Consider the following 17,425-nt stretch of genomic DNA (forward strand, 5'->3'; position numbering starts at 1 on the left):
ACTAGCTGTGACAATTGTGACATTCTCATATTCTTTTCTCTATGTTCATTTTTTGGAAACTTATCAAATATAATGAATTAGGAACATAAAGAAGTTGAATTCTTCTTTTTCTTTTTTGAGGTCCACAGATTTGCATTTTGAGTACATAATTCTCTTCTATCTATTGGTTGGAAAAAAAAAAAAATCAATCTGGTCTTTGAAACTAGCGCAATTCCTAAGCTTCCAATGAATTTTCTATCCACTATAGATCTGGTGAACTCAAAATGCATTCCACATAATATAGTGAATAGCTAAGAATTAACTGGAGCAAATTGAAGTAAAATACAATAATCAAAACACTGAAAGAATAAAGAAAAGAGTGGTCCTCAAGTAGTAATTCTCAGTCACCGCCAAGAAAAACCACTTTGAACTCAGGTTAGTCAGACTTACTCTAATTGGATTAGAAGCATTCGAGAGAAGATAAAAATATTATACTTCAAACAAGCGGTTCTCATAGCATTGAGGCCAATCCGAATCCCTTGAAGCAACAAGGCCACCTCCATCAGTGCTTATGGATTCTGCACAGGAACATATTATCTGAGAAGGAAACTGTTCTTTACCTTTCCTGTCAATTCTTGGTTCATTATCTACAAATTCAATAGACCTGGAGTTGCTTGTTAACATTTGATCACTTGTTACATCAACAATGGGCTCAGGACTCCGGTGGGATTTTAACCGTTCATCCCTGCAGCCTCTGGCATCTTCCTCTTCATCTGACAAGCATCTGCAACAATCGAATTCATCCATCTCATATATCTGGCTTATTAATCCTTCCCTCCATGATATTCTCATCTGTGATTGTGAGACGTTATCTGAAGTAGAATTAGAAAGCCAAGAAGCCTGTTCATCCAAAACTTTCTGAAATTGGGTCAGATCAACGGAGTGGGAAGAGGTAGCTAGACAATCAAAGTGGAAGCTTGAATCAACAGGATCTCCAATGGATACATGGTTGTTGGGAGATAAGCCTGTCATTTGAAGAACTTCAGCCACTGAATTGAGTTCAGATTCAAAGTGCTGTTTCTTGTAAATGTCTTCATTTAACCATGATAGGCCAACAAGTCTACCTGAGCTTGAGTCTGATTGTGGAGTTCGCATGACATTTCCACTATTGAAAGAGTCCATGGAGAATGGAGAATTCTCACCTTCAAGATCATAACTGTTTGCTCCACCTTCTTTTAATATGACAGCCTCCCAACTAGGTCTTGCATGGGGGGAAGACATAATGGCTAATCCTTCCAATTCAGGAAGTCCATTCGCAGAAATTAAAGAAGTTCTTCTTCTACTACTACTAGTAGTGGTTGTTGTATTACGATTGTTACATATATCTGAAGAAAACCCATGACCAGATGAAGGTGAGGAAGGAGAATGGAGTATGGTGGCAGACCCTCCTAATCTCCGAAATCTACATGACCCATTTTCAGAATTCTCCTTCCGTTCCTCACCCTCTTCATCACATGGAGATAAAAGCCAATGCATTGAAGCCTCAGCAGGTTCAGGGATCACAATTGAATCATTACCAATCCCTATAACATTTCCTTCATCATCATCAAAACTATCAAAAGGCTTAACTTTACCAAAGACGAAATCATTTTCTCCTACAGTTAGAACCCCTCTAGGCCTACACTTCCTCTTGTCACTGACCCCAGAAATCATGTGGCCAGCACCATAACAAGCAGGCGTTATTGTGTTCGACACCACGGATGTTCCACATTGTATCTCAGGCGACACAGAGGCCTGAACAGGAGGTGTCTTACTATTGCTCTTGTTTGAGTTCTCCTCCACAACCTTACCAACTTCACAATCCAAACCTAAACCACTTGCTGTCTTACTCAAAGGAGTACAAGTTGCATCAGCACCCCGTGGTTTGAGCTCAGTGGCCTCACCTACATCACCAACCACCCTCACGAGACCTTCTTTTTCAGACCCATTAGCCAGCTTATTCACAGAATCGCCACTTTTTTTCAGAACGGAAGAAGTTTCCAATTTTTCCGCAGTTCTTGAACTGGGTTTTTTCCCAGATTGCCACTGGTACAGGCAAGGTGGGTTTTTCTTGAGCTTATGAGCTTTCTGTGATATGGGTCCATCTGGGTTTTCTTTAATAGTTGATTTTGACAGCTTGCTCTCCTTTGAGGGCTTAGATTTGGATATCTTTGAAACCCTTGCATTAGGGGCAGATTTGGGGATCTTGGAGAGGGTTTTGGGTCTCTGAATAGGGGTTTTCGAATTATAATTAGAAGAAGACGAAGAAGAAGATGAACAAGAATGGTGCGAGCGAAAAAACCTGAGGCAACCTCCGGGAGCTTCAATTGACAGAGAAGAAGCCTCACTGCTATTGCTATTGATGCTGCTGGAAAAGGCATTGAGATCCTGCAATGGGTTTCGAGGGGAACTCTGCTTCTTCTTCCTCTTATTGCTCCCTTCGATCTTCGCCGGTGCGAGTGCCGGAGAGGGTTTCGTCGGGATCTTAGACGAGAACGACCGGTTCATTGTGCAAAGAGAGTCAGAGATCTACTGCTGTACTGTACTGTTGCTGCCAAATTATTTGAAAAATGAATGGAGGGGAAGGGGGGGCAACTTTTTTGCTTTGGCTAACTTACCCCTCACTTTTATTCCAATTTGGTGAATTACCTTTGTCTTGTCTTGCGCTGATAACCGAGGCCAGAAGAGTAATTTACCACGACTCTCAACTCATTAGCCAGGTCTCTCAGCTCCATAACCACAATTAAGCCCAAGCCCCCAAGCTATTTCTTGTTATTTGGGCCGAGAGTTAATATAAGACTTAAATAAATTTTAGATTATTCAATTATTTACTTGAACAAATAAATTTATATGAACTCTTTAATAATATTTATTGTTCAAATTATTAAGGACTTTCGCTTTATAAGCTATGATCTTCAGCTGATTGAACTACCTTTTGTGATATTTTTTAACAGATTTTAACATTAAAAGACAAAAAAAAAAAATACAAAACAAAAACAAAAAGAACATTGTGCAATGAGAAAAAGATATTAGAATGGACGGACCACAGGGCTGAGGCTTAGCATGTCAATCCCAAAATCTGACATGGTGAATGTTAAAGTACAAATTAAATAATTAAATTTACCTTATTCAACTTAAGCTTTTATAATAAGTGGTTATTTAACATGGTATCAAAGTGAAATGTTATAAATTCGAACTTTGACTCCATCAATTACCCCCATTTAATTAAAATATTATACATATTGAGTATCATTTATTAAACAGAAGTTCAAGCTCACACGTAAGGGAAAATGTTAAAGTATTGATTAAATAATTAAATTTATATCTTTTTATCAGCTTAAGCCTTTGATATAAGTGATATAAGTGATCATTTCACGTATATTGCTTTGATTCCCAAAAGTGCACATGCTATGTGTGTTTCGGATTTTCGACCTATTAGCCTATGTAATGTCTTGTACAAAAGTATTTCCAAGGTGCTTGCTAATAGGTTGAAGGTGGTTTTACCACATATTATCTCACAAGCTCAAAGCGCGTTTATACCCGAGTGGCTGATAACGGATAATATTCTCTTAGCCTATGAGACACTTCATACTATGCACACTCGTATGTATGGTAAGAAAGGTTGCATGGTTGTGAAACTCGATATGAGTAAAGCCTATGACTAGGTGGAGTGGAGTTTTTCGGAAAAAGTGATGCAAAGATTGGGTTTTGTGGAACAGTGGATAAAGTTAATCATGATGTGTGTTCGTACAGCTAACTATGCAGTTTTGGTAAATGGAAGTCCGGTTGGGAGGTTTTTCCCCGCTTGAGGTATAAGACAAGGAGATCCCATCTCTTCGTATCTTTTTCTACTATGTGCTGAAGCCCTTAGTTCGCTGTTGACCCGTGCAGATGAGAGTGGTTTATTAGTAGGGGTTCTGACGTCCAAGAGAGGGCCCCGGATAAATGACTTATTTTTTGCATATGATAGCATGTTGTTCTGTCAAGCGGATATTAGCCACTGGAGGCGTTTGAGCTCTTTATTAACTACCTATGAGAAAGCATCCGGTCAAAGATTGAATCGAGAAAAAAAATGGCAAATTTTTTAGTCGAAATACCCCTAGGGAGAGTAAAGCACAAATCCTAGAAGCTTCAGGGATTCCAGCCACACAACGATACAATACATATTTGGGTCTACTCGCATTAGTGGTTGAATCCCGAACACGGGCTTTCCAAAGTATCAAAAATAGAGTGTGGAAACGGCTTCAAGACTGGAAGCTAAAATTTTTATCTCAAGCGGGTAAGGAGATACTTTTAAAGGCGATCATTCAGGCTATTCCCACATACAGTATGAGTGTTTTTTTAATGCCTAAACCCTTATGCACGGAGATCAACTCCCTCATGCAGAAGTTTTTGTGGGATCATCAGACAAATGAGTCACAGATTCATTGGATGAGTTGGAAAAAATTGGGAATGTCAAAAAAGAAAAGAGGAATGGGATTTCGGGACCTATTCTGTTTTAATCAAGCTCTACTGGCAAAACAATGTTGGAGGTTTCTGAAGAATGAGGACAGTCTCGTCTCCAGAATTATAAAGGCTAAATATTATCCGAGGAGCTCTACTGTTGAAGCCCAAAGAGGACACCAACCATCCTATGTATGGCGAAGTATACAACGGTCGTGCGGGTTACTCAAAGAGGGGTTAATATGGCGAATTGGGAATGGTACAAGTGTTAAGAATTGGGGGGACAAGTGGCTTCCAATGCCGTCCACCTATGCTGTATAGTCCCAACCAATCACCCTTAATAAAGAGTCGATGGTTAGTGCTCTCATTGATGATGATACACGTTGGTGGAACCATACTTTGCTCCAAGAAAACTTCAGACAAGAGGAGGTGCAATTAATACAATCTATCCCGATTGGAAGTTCGTCCCAACGAGATATGCAAATATGGAGGGGAATGGCGTCGGGCTCTTTTACAGTTAGGAGTGCCTACCATCTTACAAAAGAGCTCTCTACATTTTATAGAGAAATGCTACACCTCATTAAAAATGCTATATTTCGGCCATAAATGTCTATGTGGCATCAATTTTTTCTTCTTTTTTTTTTTTTTTTTTTTGTCTTTTTCCCTTCCAACAGCACCTTCTCTCTCCACTGTCAGCCAAAACTTTTTGTTTCTTCCTTTTTCTCCTCTTCACTCCATTTCTCCCTCTCTCAGACGCTCTCTCTCTCTGTTTCTCCCTCTTCGAGCTCTCACCAGTGTTGGTTGACTGGGTTCGGAAGTGTTGGTGGTTTGGGTTCGGCAGATGTTTTTCTCAGAAGACGCCATCGGCTTGGATCCGGTAACAGTGTTGGTTTGGGTACGGCAGAGGTTTGGATCTGGTATGATTTTTATTTTATTATTTTTATTTTTTTACTATAATATGATTCGTTGAACATTCCTATATGATTTTTTCCTTCAATATGATGTTGCTATAATTTTATGCTTGTGCTGAGTGGTGAAAAATGGGATTTACTGCAATGTGATTTTGCCTTCTTCTTTTTTTTTTTTTTTTTTTTTGTGTTTCTTCTGTGCATATATGAGATTATCTTTACAATTTTTTGCTGAAAAATGGGATTATCTTTGCAAGTTCAAGCTAAACTCAATGATGATGAACATATGGGTTGGATAATGAATTGAATTTAAAAAAGAAAAAGATTATGGATAATTGAGGTGATTACTTTGCTTAGTGATTAAGCAGATGCTTACGATTTTGGTTCAACTCAAGCACTTGAATGGACAGGTTCTTGGAATTTACATGAATGGATTTCATTTATAAGATATGAAGGGTTAAAAGTATGGAATGATGTTAGGCATGATTACTCCATTTGGACATTTTCTTCTTGACAAATAATTATACTAATTATACGTTTGAAGGATTAATTGGGACTACCTTCTCTTCTCTTAAATGGGCATTTCAAGCTCACGCTTGGACAATGAGGATGAAGTTGAATCTTTGTGTACACATATTCCAAATGATGACACGGATAAAGAAGACATGTTGGTGCTTTATTTGGTGGAAGAGTTTGATGATAACGAAGATAATGTTGTATTACCCGAGATGATTGATAGAGATGATGAAGTTGAAGAACCACAAAAGTCCATGACATTTAGTTCACATGAAATAGTAATCTCATATTATAAGAAGTATGCTAAGCAAGTTGGCTTTGGTGTGTTAAAAAGAATGATTAAAAAGTCACCAGATGGTCACCCAAATTATATGATCCTTACTTGCCTTCGTGATGGCTCAAAGTGGTGCAGCAAAAGTAATGCTTCCAAAGCAACACCAACAACTAATAGAACTGGGTGTAAGGCCAGGATTTGTGCAAATTTATGGGATGATGGGACGTGGTATTTGAGTAAAGTAGTGATTGAGCATAACCATCATTTAAGCCCAAAAAAAGCAAGGTTTTTAAGGTGTTTTAAGACCATTCATGATGCTACAAAAAGAAGGCTTGATCTTAATGATAGATCTAGAATATGTTTAAATAAGAATTTTAACTCATTGGTTGTTGAAATGTGAGGGTTTGAGAATGTTCCCTTTGGGGAGAAAGATTGTTGAAATTTTATTGCCAAGGCAAGAGAGTTTCGGCTTGGCAAAGGAGGTGGTCAAGCACTTTGTGATTATTTCAGAAGAATGCAAGACATAAATAATGACTTCTATTATGTGATGGACATAGATGATGATGTTAGGTTGCGAAATGTGTTTTGGGCTGATGCATGAAGTAGGGCAGTGCATGAATTCTTTGGGGATGTCATTACATTTGACACGACCTACTTGACAAATGGGTATGACATGCCATTTGCTCCTTTTGTAGGAGTGAATCATTATGATCAGTCAATACTTTTTGGGGCATGACTACTATTAAACGAGAATACAGACACATTTGTTTGGTTGTTTGAGTTGTGGTTGAAGTGCATGAAGTACCGTGCTCCAAGTGCAATTTTAACGGATTAGGCTAGGGCAATGAAAAATGCAATTGCTGGAGTTTTTCCAAGAACTCGACATAGATATTGTTTATGGCACATTATGAGAAAATTTTCTGAAAAAGTTTGGTGCACATGATCATTACGAAGATATTAAGAGTGCCTTAAATACTTGTGTGTATGATTCTTTTACCGTTGATGAATTTGAGGAAAATTGGAAAAAATTAATTTAGAGTTATCAGCTTCATAATAACTCGTGGTTGAATGGATTATATAGTGAACGGACTTTTTGGGCGCCAATATATATGAAAGATACATTTTGGGTGGGAATGACTACAACGCAGCAGAGTGAAAGCATGAATACCTTTTTGATGATTACGTGCATTCATAAACCACACTAAAGGAATATGTTGATCCGTTTGATAATGCTTTGAGAAAAATGGTTGAGAATGAGGCGCGTTCTGATTTCGATTGTTGTAATCGCACAATTCCATGTGCAACCAATCTGTCTTTAGAGAAACAATTTCAATATGTTTACACAAATGCAAAGTTCAAAGAAGTTCACGAACAATTTGCGACAAGTGTGCATTGTAACAATTCTCTTCTTAAAAGTGAAGGTGCAATTTCTACCTATCAAGTAGTTGAAACTTGTCAACCTCATGAAAACCACATGACCGACAAAACATTTATTGTTTTCTTCAATGAAGACAAATTTGAAATGAAGTGCACTTGTGCAAACTTTGAATTCGGAGGTATCATATGCAAGCATTCTATTTCGGTTCTAGTGACAAAGAAAGTTACAATGTTGCCACCAAAATATATTCTTGACATATGGAGGAAGGATATAAAGCGAAAATATACTTTGATTAAGAGTAGTAATGATGTGTTTGTGAGTAGCTCTAGTGCCCAAAGATATGACAAAATGTTCGTGAAATTTGAAGAATTAGCATCGCTTACTTTAGAAAGTGTGGAATATTCCATGGAAGTGATGAAAAATCTTGATATGTTAAATGAGAAATATCGTGCCTTAAAGTCTAGAAATGTGCTTTCTCCTGTTAAGATTAAACGTCTAAGGAGACCACGGTTACCAAGAACGGTACCTGCTATAGAGAAAGTATCCAAAAATCACAAGGTAAGATGGTGCCTATTGTAAAGAAAGCGGCCAACAAATCTTAATTAGAAAAGAAGGCATCAAGCAGCAATAATGTCAAAAAGAAAGGACAAAGAAATAAGGTTCATAATTTTTTTTCTTTTTACTTGCAAAATCAATCATTGCTTAACTGTACACTTTACACAAATATTTATTAACTGTAGAATTCCAAAGCAAAGCAAGATGATGTCAAAACTTGCCAACCTTCATTGCCTCCTACAACTGGTGATCAGCATGACCAGTTCATCAACACTCAGGTGATTTACTGAAATATGACGATTTCACATGTGTTTAATTATGATTTTGCATTTATTTAAATTTGTTAATGTGCGCGTTAGGTGGATCCAACCAATGAGTTCTCAAAATTAGTCAGCCAACACAAGTATGAAGAAGCTTTTGATGCAGCCTTGCGAATAAGTGATGTGTCTATTGTATACTCATTATGCTCTCAGGTTTACAAATTTATCACTACGTTATGTTACTTATTAAAGTATACTCGCTGCAACCATTTGTTATTGATGTTTCTTTTTTTAGGTTGATCTACAGTGTATCTTATCTATAGATCCTCTTCCTTTGAGCAAATTAGTATTGCTTTACCTTTTGCGGCATCTAATATATGGTATCAATGACAACATTCCCCAAAAAATTGGTTGGATGATAGACGTTGCAAATGCCATAATCCCAACAGACCCAATGATTGCAGTGCATGTGCAACCAATCCTCAATGAAGTTTATGGCTTTCTCAACCATCAACAATACTTGCCTACAATTACTAGTGATGAGCTCTCAAGTATCCATCGTCTGATACATGTAATTTGTTCCAAGATCATGTAATATGCCAATAACTTATTGGTGAGGGTGTTTCTCTTTTTGGGTTGAGGCTGTTTCATCCATGAGTTTAGTTTTATTTTTGTAATGAAGGAAAACATTTGTCATTTTGGCTTATGTAGTTATTGTTGGTTCATTTGTTCTATCAGAAAGTGGGTTCTATGAATGATTTGCCCAATTGTTATGTTCTGCACAATGGAGGATCTCAATTAACGTTTGAGACTTTCATGTTTTGTGTTTATAGAGTAAGTCCTTATCTGATGATGGAAACGGAGTGAAAAGAAACTTTTGTTCATGTCTGTAAGTTGAAGCCTCTGCCATATCTGATGGTAGAAATCAATTCTTCAAATCAGCAATAACCATCACAGCATCTGCAACCTTTTTTGTTTTTTTTGTTTGTTTTTTTTTTTATCTGCAACCTTTTGAATCTTGTGGACATTCAAACCAACAAATCCAAAATGGATTTATAGTGCCATTTGTTCTACTAAACCAGAAGAAATTATGATACCATATGATTCTGGGAAAATTTTTTAAGCAATCAAAGGAAATGGTAGGCAAAAAATCAAACCATCACCCCTAATTCGGCCCTTCCACACCAAAATCCCCAAAAGTAATAACATCCCAAAATCAATTCTTCAAATCAGCAATAACCATCATACTATCCAGCTACCATTAAAAAAAAAAAAAAACCCAAAACGGAAAGCACCCAAAACAGAAAACACCAAACAGACAAAGAAAGAACCCAAAATGGAAAACACCAAAACGGAAACCAGCCGAAGCCAAACTATCGGCGTCTTCTAGGCAAAACCCCCGCTGGGACCCAAAAAAACGTCGTTACTGGAGCCAAGTTTCCGGCGTCTTCTAGGCAAAAACCCCCGCCGGGGCCCAAACCAACACCGTTACCGGATCCAAGCCGATGACATCTTCTGAGCAAAACTTCCGCCGGACCCAAACCACCGCCGCTTCCGAACCCAGTCAACCAACACCGATGAGAGCTCAAAGAGGGAGAAACAGAGAGAGAGAGCGTCTGAGAGAGGGAGAAAATGGCGAGAGTGAGAAATGGAGTGAAGAGGAGAAAAATGAAGAAACAAAAAGTTTTAGCTGACAGTGGAGAGAGAAGGTGCTATTGGAAGGGAAAAAGACAAAAACAAAAAAAAAAATTGATGCCACATAGAAATTTATGGCTAAAAGATTATATTTTTAATGAGGTGAAGCATTTCTCCATCTTATAAGGCTGAAAGTTCACGACGGATGGGAGACATGCCAATCTGGCAGGGTATATAGAGCTTGAAAATGGCCAATCCGGGTAAAAACTTCATGTGACGAGCATGTCACAATCTTTTGCTGACTAGAGATAATCTCGTTCAGAGGAAAATTGTTGATGATCCAAAATGTTCCATAAGTGGGCTTGAAGCTAAGACTATTTTTCATATACTCTGGGCTTGTCCATCGTCGATGGATGTGTGGAGTGTGGGGCTACGGCTATTCCAAAAATTTGTCCCCCCACCTTTTGATTTTTTGCTATTGGCGGAGGGTATTTTTCAGAAAAGCCAGGGAGAAGAATTCACCATTTTTGTGGAAATAGCGAGGAAAATCTAGTTTCGCAAGAATAGGTGGATCCATGAGGGTCTGTTCACACCCCCAAATGAAGTAAGCGGATCGGCACATGCGGCAGTGGAGGATTTTAAAAGGTGTAATGCACCACAAAATGAGGAAGAAGTCAACCAAGAGATGGAAATCAAAAAGTGGACGAGACCTCCTCAGGGGTGGTACAAGATCAATTGTGATGCGGCTGTGGATGGAAAAAATGGGAGGATGGGGGTAGGATTAATCCTCATAGATCATGATGGAGGGGTCCTTGCCACTGGGAGTTTTACGAAAAAGGGCTGGCTAGATCCGACTACTGTAGAAGTGATGGCTACAATAAGAGCAGCCCAGTTCTGCAAAGAAATGGATGTGAGCAATGTCCTTATAGAGGGAGATGCACAGAAAATTATACAGGCGCTACAGAATGGGGATCAAAATGGAAGCAGGTATGGACAACTAGTAGAGGATGCAAAACTAATTTTAACCTCTCTGATGAATTGGAAACCCAATTATGTACGCCGGAATGTAAATGGTGCAGCACATATACTTGCTAAAATGGCAACCAGACATATCGTAGACTGTGTATGGAGGGATGGGATACTCGATTGTATCTGTGATATTATTCAAGCGGAGCAAATTGCTTCAGCCTGATTTTGATAAATGAGAAGTGAATTATTATTTTCAAAAAAAAAAAAACAATCAACCTTGTCTTTGTCCTCAAATTGGTCATCAATTGTAAAGATTTTACGGTCAAATTAAATCTGATCCAACTATTATCTATAAACCAAATATCCAATAGTAAAGAGTTGTATGATAAAACCTATTTTAGAACATTCATTATTATATTAAAATTATAAAAATAAATATAATTATGAAAATAATGTTACACATACTTTCACTTCTCTATGCCAATTTTCTTTCACTCATAGGTGGATTTTAAGACCAGTAGACCACCATCCAACAATTATGAATAGTTGGTTACAAATGTATATAAAAAGTATAAAAATGGAGTTCACTCCATTAATGAGAGGTCACTTCTCACTCAATCGCTCTTCATCCGGTGGAAAATGATTCTCTCTATTTCAAATTCCCTCTATTTCTTACATTTAGTGCATTTTGAAGAGTAGAACATTTAATGCACTTCTATTATTAAACTTTTGGACAATACTACCCTTCAAAATGAACTAAATAAAAGAAATTGAGGGAATTTGAAATGGAGATAATCATTTTCCTCATCTGGTGAGGATGCTCTCTTTTTTTTTTTCGGGTTTTATTTTTTACTTTATTTTTTTAATTTGGGGATAAAATCATAAATTTATTATGTGTTGACTAATCAATTATCTCACATGTCCATCCCGTGATTGGTTACGATGTGTATTGACTGAGGTATGCATCTAAAATAGATACCATTTTGAACATATGGTTACTTCGTGTAACGTCTCCAAAACAAACCTTTGACTATTTTGGTAGGGTTAATGACAATTCTTTATATTAAGTTAACTGGTAACTAACTGAAGGATTGCCCGTCTAATGTTTTCTGAGTAAATGTAACGGAATGTGAAAATGGCATATCTGAGATATTTAATAATTGGCTGGAAATCACACGTCATAAAACCGAGGTTGCTAGTTCAAATCCTTCTCATCAATTTTTCTTCTCTTATGTGGACATGTCGCATAATAATAATAATAATAATAATAATAATAAAACCATTAAATCTACATAACACAATTAAAATAAGGGATGAAAAAAGCAGGGGAATGTTTATAAATACGGGTTTATACACCACTGGCCACCTGAAATGCCTTACATTTGGTATAGTTGATGAGGTTCATTCCATTTGTGGCGCTTTGAATATACGTGTTTGATGGGTTCCAGCCAGAGATATGAATAATCAAGTAATATTTCACTGAAATAGAAAGATAATACAGAGAGTTATTCTTCGTTGTACCATTTTCATTACCTGAATTGGATATTGTTTTTAGGCGAACAATTAGAATTGCCCTTTTATAATATTAAATTTCTTTAAAAATATTTTAATATTGACATCATATACACCTTTCCAGCACCTTAAAATCTTTGACGATGCGATTTCCAACTACCGATCACTTTCCCAGTACATATACATACCCCCAGAATAAATTACTATCGATCAGTGAATCCGCAGTAGTACTACCCAGTTCGGATCATACGTCATGGCAGCTCAACCAAAGAAGATCATCATCGACACCGACCCTGGCATTGGTAAGCCAGCTTTTATTTTCCCAATGAATCCCGTTTTCTTTGAACAAATTTCTGGACCTTAGAAAAATCATCTGGGCGTCCGAGATTTCTACGTTTCATGGATTCTTTTGCCTATTTTGATAGCCACGTGATTCAAAGATTTCTTTTCAAAGAAGTCAGGCATGCTCTGTTTCTTTGACTGAGAGAATACAGCAGCCGGAAAATGAATTGGGATTCTAATCAAATCACGGGCTTTTTATCATTTGGAACCCCAGAAAATCAGATGGCTTCATTCAGTTTTCCAATTGGCTAAATGGGTTCCATTCAAATTTATGGTCTTTTGTTTCTGAGAGTACAGTTGTCTGAAATCCTATTAGTTTTTGGACTTTAAACGATATGGTGCCCCAGGAAACGAAATTGCTCCACGCAAATTTGCAATTGGATTAATGTGTTTCATTAGCAATTTATGATCTTTTCTATTTTAATCATTTTTTGTGAAGTTATGTGAATTGGTGATGCATGCAGATGATGCCATGGCCATTTTTCTGGCATTACGGTCGCCAGAGGTGGAGGTGATTGGACTTACAACTATATATGGGAATGTTTATACGACACTGGCCACGAGAAATGCCTTGCATTTGGTATAGTTAATGGGGTTTATTCCATTTGTGGCATTTTGAATCTATACGTGTTATTCTTCATCGTACCATTTAATTAGCTGAATTAGTTTTTTTTTTTTTTTTTTTTTCAGGCGAACTATTTGAATTGCCCTTTTATCTTTCTTTTGCTGGTAACTGTGTTAACTCTTCTCATATGCTTATGATGTAGCTTGAAGTTGCAGGGAGAACTGATATCCCGGTGGCTGAAGGATCTCATGTCACAATTACTGTATGTACAGACTGAAAACATTATCCTATGGAGTAGTGGCTCAGATTTGAATCTTCTGACAATTTCATGACTTCTATCTTTGAGCGGCTTTTCTTTTTCTTATGTGATTGTGTATATTCATTGTAACTATTTTAGTAGTTTAGAAGACCAGTTTGTTCTTGCATCTGGAAAATATGTAGGGAAATCTATTGGGAATGTGTGTTGTCCCATAATACTCTCACTTATATGCCTCATGATGACTGAAAGCATCTATTCGTCTAACTCATACTGCTTTATCACATGTCATCCGTGTCTAGATAGTATTCTAAATGATTACAGTAACATGCCATCCCTTTTCTTTGAAGGATTTGTTTCCGCTTCATTTGTTGCAACAAAAATCATAGTCCGTTGGAAAAATCATTTTAAGTTGGTCACCTCCCTGAAGAAGCTGACTTCAAGTTTACATGACAGCAGCTAAACTTGTTCCAAGCAGAATTTCTATTGTAGATTTTGTATTTTCGGTCACATATTGCAACTCTGCTGCCACTGTTTTTACTCATGAAATATTCAAGTACAAGTAGACAGTGATGTACGACTTGAATTTTCTGGTTCATCAATTCATTTCATCTTTGTTTGTTTGGCAGAAAGGTACAAAACTTCGTATTGCTGATTTTGTCCATGGTGTGGATGGACTTGGCAACCAAAATTTCTCCCCACCAAAAGGAAAGCCAATTGAGCAGTCAGCAGTTGCTTTTCTCATTGAGCAAGCAGCCCTTTATCCTGGGAAAATTACAGTGGTGGCATTGGGCCCACTTACAAATATTGCATTGGTTAGATTTCCTGATGATTTATGTGGTCTCTAATATTGAATATTATCGATTATGTTTCAAATCAGATTACCCATTGGTATAGGCTATTCAACAAGATCCTTCATTTTTAAAGAATATTGGGCAAATTGTTGTTCTTGGTGGTGCTTTTGGGGTAAATGGGAATGTGAACCCAGCTGCAGAGGCCAATGTAAGTTGCTCAAAATCTATGTATTCGGCTCTGATTTCTGAAACTCCAACTCATATAATTATAATGTATGTAGCTCAATGATTTGTTAGACTTGCTTGCCCATCAAAACCCGCAAATGAGGTTATGGTCATGCCAGTTTTATGTGGCTCAAAGTTCTATCTGCCCTACTTAGGAAGAGCAGGACGGAGAGTGAGTGGATACCTTTGTCTTTGATCTTAGAAATCTTGATCTGATGAGTTACTCTCTTCTTGAACTTATCAAGAGCAGAGACCTTTGTCCTCAGAATCTTAGAAACCTGTTCTTATATGTTACTATCTCCTTGAACTTATTATCTCAGAAAAATCTTTGGAAGTAAAGTTTATGGGAGCAATCTGTGTCATTTTTATTTGAATAGATCTTTTACCGCTGTCCTTGACTGGTCCCTTCACCCACATGCACCTCCCCCCATCTCTCCCTTTCTAACACTTATATTTGGTGACCAGATTTTTGGCGATCCAGATGCTGCAGATATTGTTTTTACAAGTGGAGCAGATGTGTTAGCTGTGGGAATAAATGTTACTCATCAAGTTGTCTTGTCAGGTACTCTTAGGCAAATTTGTGCTACTCGTTGTTATTCACAATTTTGTATATGAATGAAGATATATCAACCATTTTCTATATATTAGAATCATATCATTGCCTTCTAACTCATATCCTAATAGTTCTGTTCAATGATATGGATTCTATTCCGCAGTTGGTAAATTTAGAGCCTTGTCTTCAATGAGACTGAGAATCCTCCAATTGTTACAATTTTCTATTTCTCTTACTCATTGAAAAAAAGAAGTCTACTTCTTTTATCATTTAGATGAATTTTAGCCTATTGAATTAGGTTCCATCCTATTTTGAAAACCTACTTTGATGATTTTAATAATTATCACCCAGGGTTTCTTTTGTCAATTATTTCATCATCAAACCAATAGCAATCTTGTCATTCTAAGATAGTGAATATTCTCAAAGGTATAGAATTTCTCATAAATGATCTAAAATCGATTGAACTTTCGGGAAAAAAAAATCTTATTCCCACCAATTGGTGCTGCTATAGATTGTATAAAAACATTAAGAAATATGCATCTTTGTTCTTTTGAGAAGTTACATTTCTTATTCAAAAACCATATCCATGACCTTTATCCCAGATGGTTCTCTCTGTTCCCCATACCCTTAACAAAGTAAAAAATATTGTAGCTTTTTTGGTCGAGTTGCCAAATAAAATTTTGAAATAAAAAGTTCAAAATTGTAATTCTTACATGATTCTATTTGTTTTCTTCTTTCACTTTGTGATCTTTCTTCAATTTTGGCACATTATAGATGCTGATAGAGAAAAGTTGGCAAGTTCAGATGGAAAATTTGCTCAGTACTTGTGCAAAATCTTAGAGGTGTACTTCTCTTATCATCGTGATGCATACGGCACAAAAGGTTTGTTTAATTCAAAACATTGAGGAATGGGAATCATTATTTTTTCTTCTTCTTCTTTTTTAATTATAATTATTTATTATTTTAGAACTATATCATAATCATTCTCAATGAGTCCATAAGAAGTGGTCCCATTTGTTTCATCGGGTCCGGGCAGAGACCAAAGGTCTTGAGCGACCAATCCATTTTTAAACGAGTTAATGATGCTGAGAAGTTGGTAGGTTATCATTTACTGACTGATGCTAGTTTTCATCTTGTTGTAGGAGTTTACCTTCATGATCCAGCAGTCTTACTTGCAGCTATTGATCCCTCACTTTTCACTTACACAGAGGGTGTCGTTAGAGTCCAGACCTCTGGCATCACAAGGGGAGTAACAATATTATACAACAAACATAAAAGGTATGACCTTTCTTCCACTTAAATCAGCAGGGATTGAGCTGTGCCTTTTGCAGACCACATGGCTGAAATGATTTAGTGTTTGATTCGTGTTGCATTCGAATGCCATTCTTGTGTAAGATGAAGGGGTGCTGATGTACTCATGGGTCGGATGATTAAAACAGTATTGAGTTAAGATTGTTTCTTGATATCCTGAAATCATTATTACAAATGATAATAAAAGTAAATAAGAGTCATTTTAAAAGAAAAGGAAAATAAGATAAAATCTTCTGAATGCACGGACTCATTTGTTTCTACCTTCTTTGCAATGAACTAGGTTTGGTGAAGAAACTGAATGGACTGATAAACCTACGGTGAAGGTTGCGGTCACCGTTAATGCTCCCGCCGTTGTGAAATTGATCATGGAGCGGCTTATGGATTCCTGAAGTATTCGAAGGAGTGATCAATAATTCAGGAAACTTCATTCAAAAAACAGTCCCCAACCATGTTCATATAGCTATATTGGGTGCAACTATTTGCCTTTGATTTCAGTTCAGATATATCCCACATCACATTGGTTGAGTACTTGCTGGTTTTCTGTGGTTATATTTCACATAGGGGCATCTGATTTGGTCACTGCCCCAGTATTCATCCATCTATTGACAACAATAAGATTATAATTTTATTTTTCTTGTAATAATGATCTCCTGCTGATCCAACAACTGTTGAAATTCTACCTCAAGTCCAACTGTTGATTACAGGGATTTCTTGTCGTTGTTAACTCTTGGCGTTAATTTCTCGTAGTATGTCATTTGCCCGTACTCGGAGTCGGGAAAATTTTTCCTCGATCGTCGCTTTTTTGTACAGAAAGTAGACTAGAATTTACCAAAACGACGTAAATTAGATGATGTCGCTTAATTTAAACGACGTGCATTTTGACATCATCTAAATTTAAATGACGTCAATTG

At 37.0% G+C, this 17,425-nt stretch overlaps 3 protein-coding genes across 3 annotated transcripts; 2 read left to right on the top strand and 1 right to left on the bottom strand.

Moving 5' to 3' along the window:
• Positions 1-210: 210 nt before the first annotated feature.
• LOC132178804 (uncharacterized) lies at positions 211-2,602 on the bottom strand. The gene has a single exon (XM_059591359.1). The coding sequence runs from the start codon at positions 2,524-2,526 to the stop codon at positions 469-471; it is 2,058 nt and encodes a 685-aa protein (XP_059447342.1). The 5' UTR covers positions 2,527-2,602; the 3' UTR covers positions 211-468.
• Positions 2,603-10,672: 8,070 nt separating this feature from the next.
• On the top strand, positions 10,673-11,179 carry LOC132178227 (uncharacterized). The gene has a single exon (XM_059590675.1). It carries the CDS (start codon positions 10,673-10,675, stop codon positions 11,177-11,179), a length of 507 nt encoding a protein of 168 aa, XP_059446658.1.
• Positions 11,180-12,604: 1,425 nt separating this feature from the next.
• LOC132177733 (probable uridine nucleosidase 2) lies at positions 12,605-17,217 on the top strand. The gene is made up of 9 exons (XM_059590175.1): positions 12,605-12,770; positions 13,275-13,390; positions 13,578-13,637; positions 14,261-14,446; positions 14,529-14,633; positions 15,116-15,212; positions 15,978-16,085; positions 16,346-16,481; positions 16,795-17,217. Exons 1-9 carry the CDS (start codon positions 12,722-12,724, stop codon positions 16,901-16,903), a joined length of 966 nt encoding a protein of 321 aa, XP_059446158.1. The 5' UTR covers positions 12,605-12,721; the 3' UTR covers positions 16,904-17,217.
• Positions 17,218-17,425: the final 208 nt, after the last annotated feature.

Source organism: Corylus avellana, chromosome ca4 (genome assembly GCF_901000735.1).
Source record: "Corylus avellana chromosome ca4, CavTom2PMs-1.0".
In the NCBI taxonomy this organism is placed as follows: domain Eukaryota; kingdom Viridiplantae; phylum Streptophyta; class Magnoliopsida; order Fagales; family Betulaceae; genus Corylus; species Corylus avellana.

Coding starts and splice junctions, on each gene's coding strand:
- LOC132178804 (XM_059591359.1), bottom strand. CDS start 2,526: ATGAACCGGTCGTTCTCGTCTAAGATCCCGACGAAACCCTCTCCGGCA.
- LOC132178227 (XM_059590675.1), top strand. CDS start 10,673: ATGGAAATCAAAAAGTGGACGAGACCTCCTCAGGGGTGGTACAAGATC.
- LOC132177733 (XM_059590175.1), top strand. CDS start 12,722: ATGGCAGCTCAACCAAAGAAGATCATCATCGACACCGACCCTGGCATT. Junction 12,771..13,274: donor CGACACCGACCCTGGCATTG/GTAAGCCAGCTT, acceptor TGATGCATGCAG/ATGATGCCATGGCCATTTTT. Junction 14,447..14,528: donor CACTTACAAATATTGCATTG/GTTAGATTTCCT, acceptor CCATTGGTATAG/GCTATTCAACAAGATCCTTC.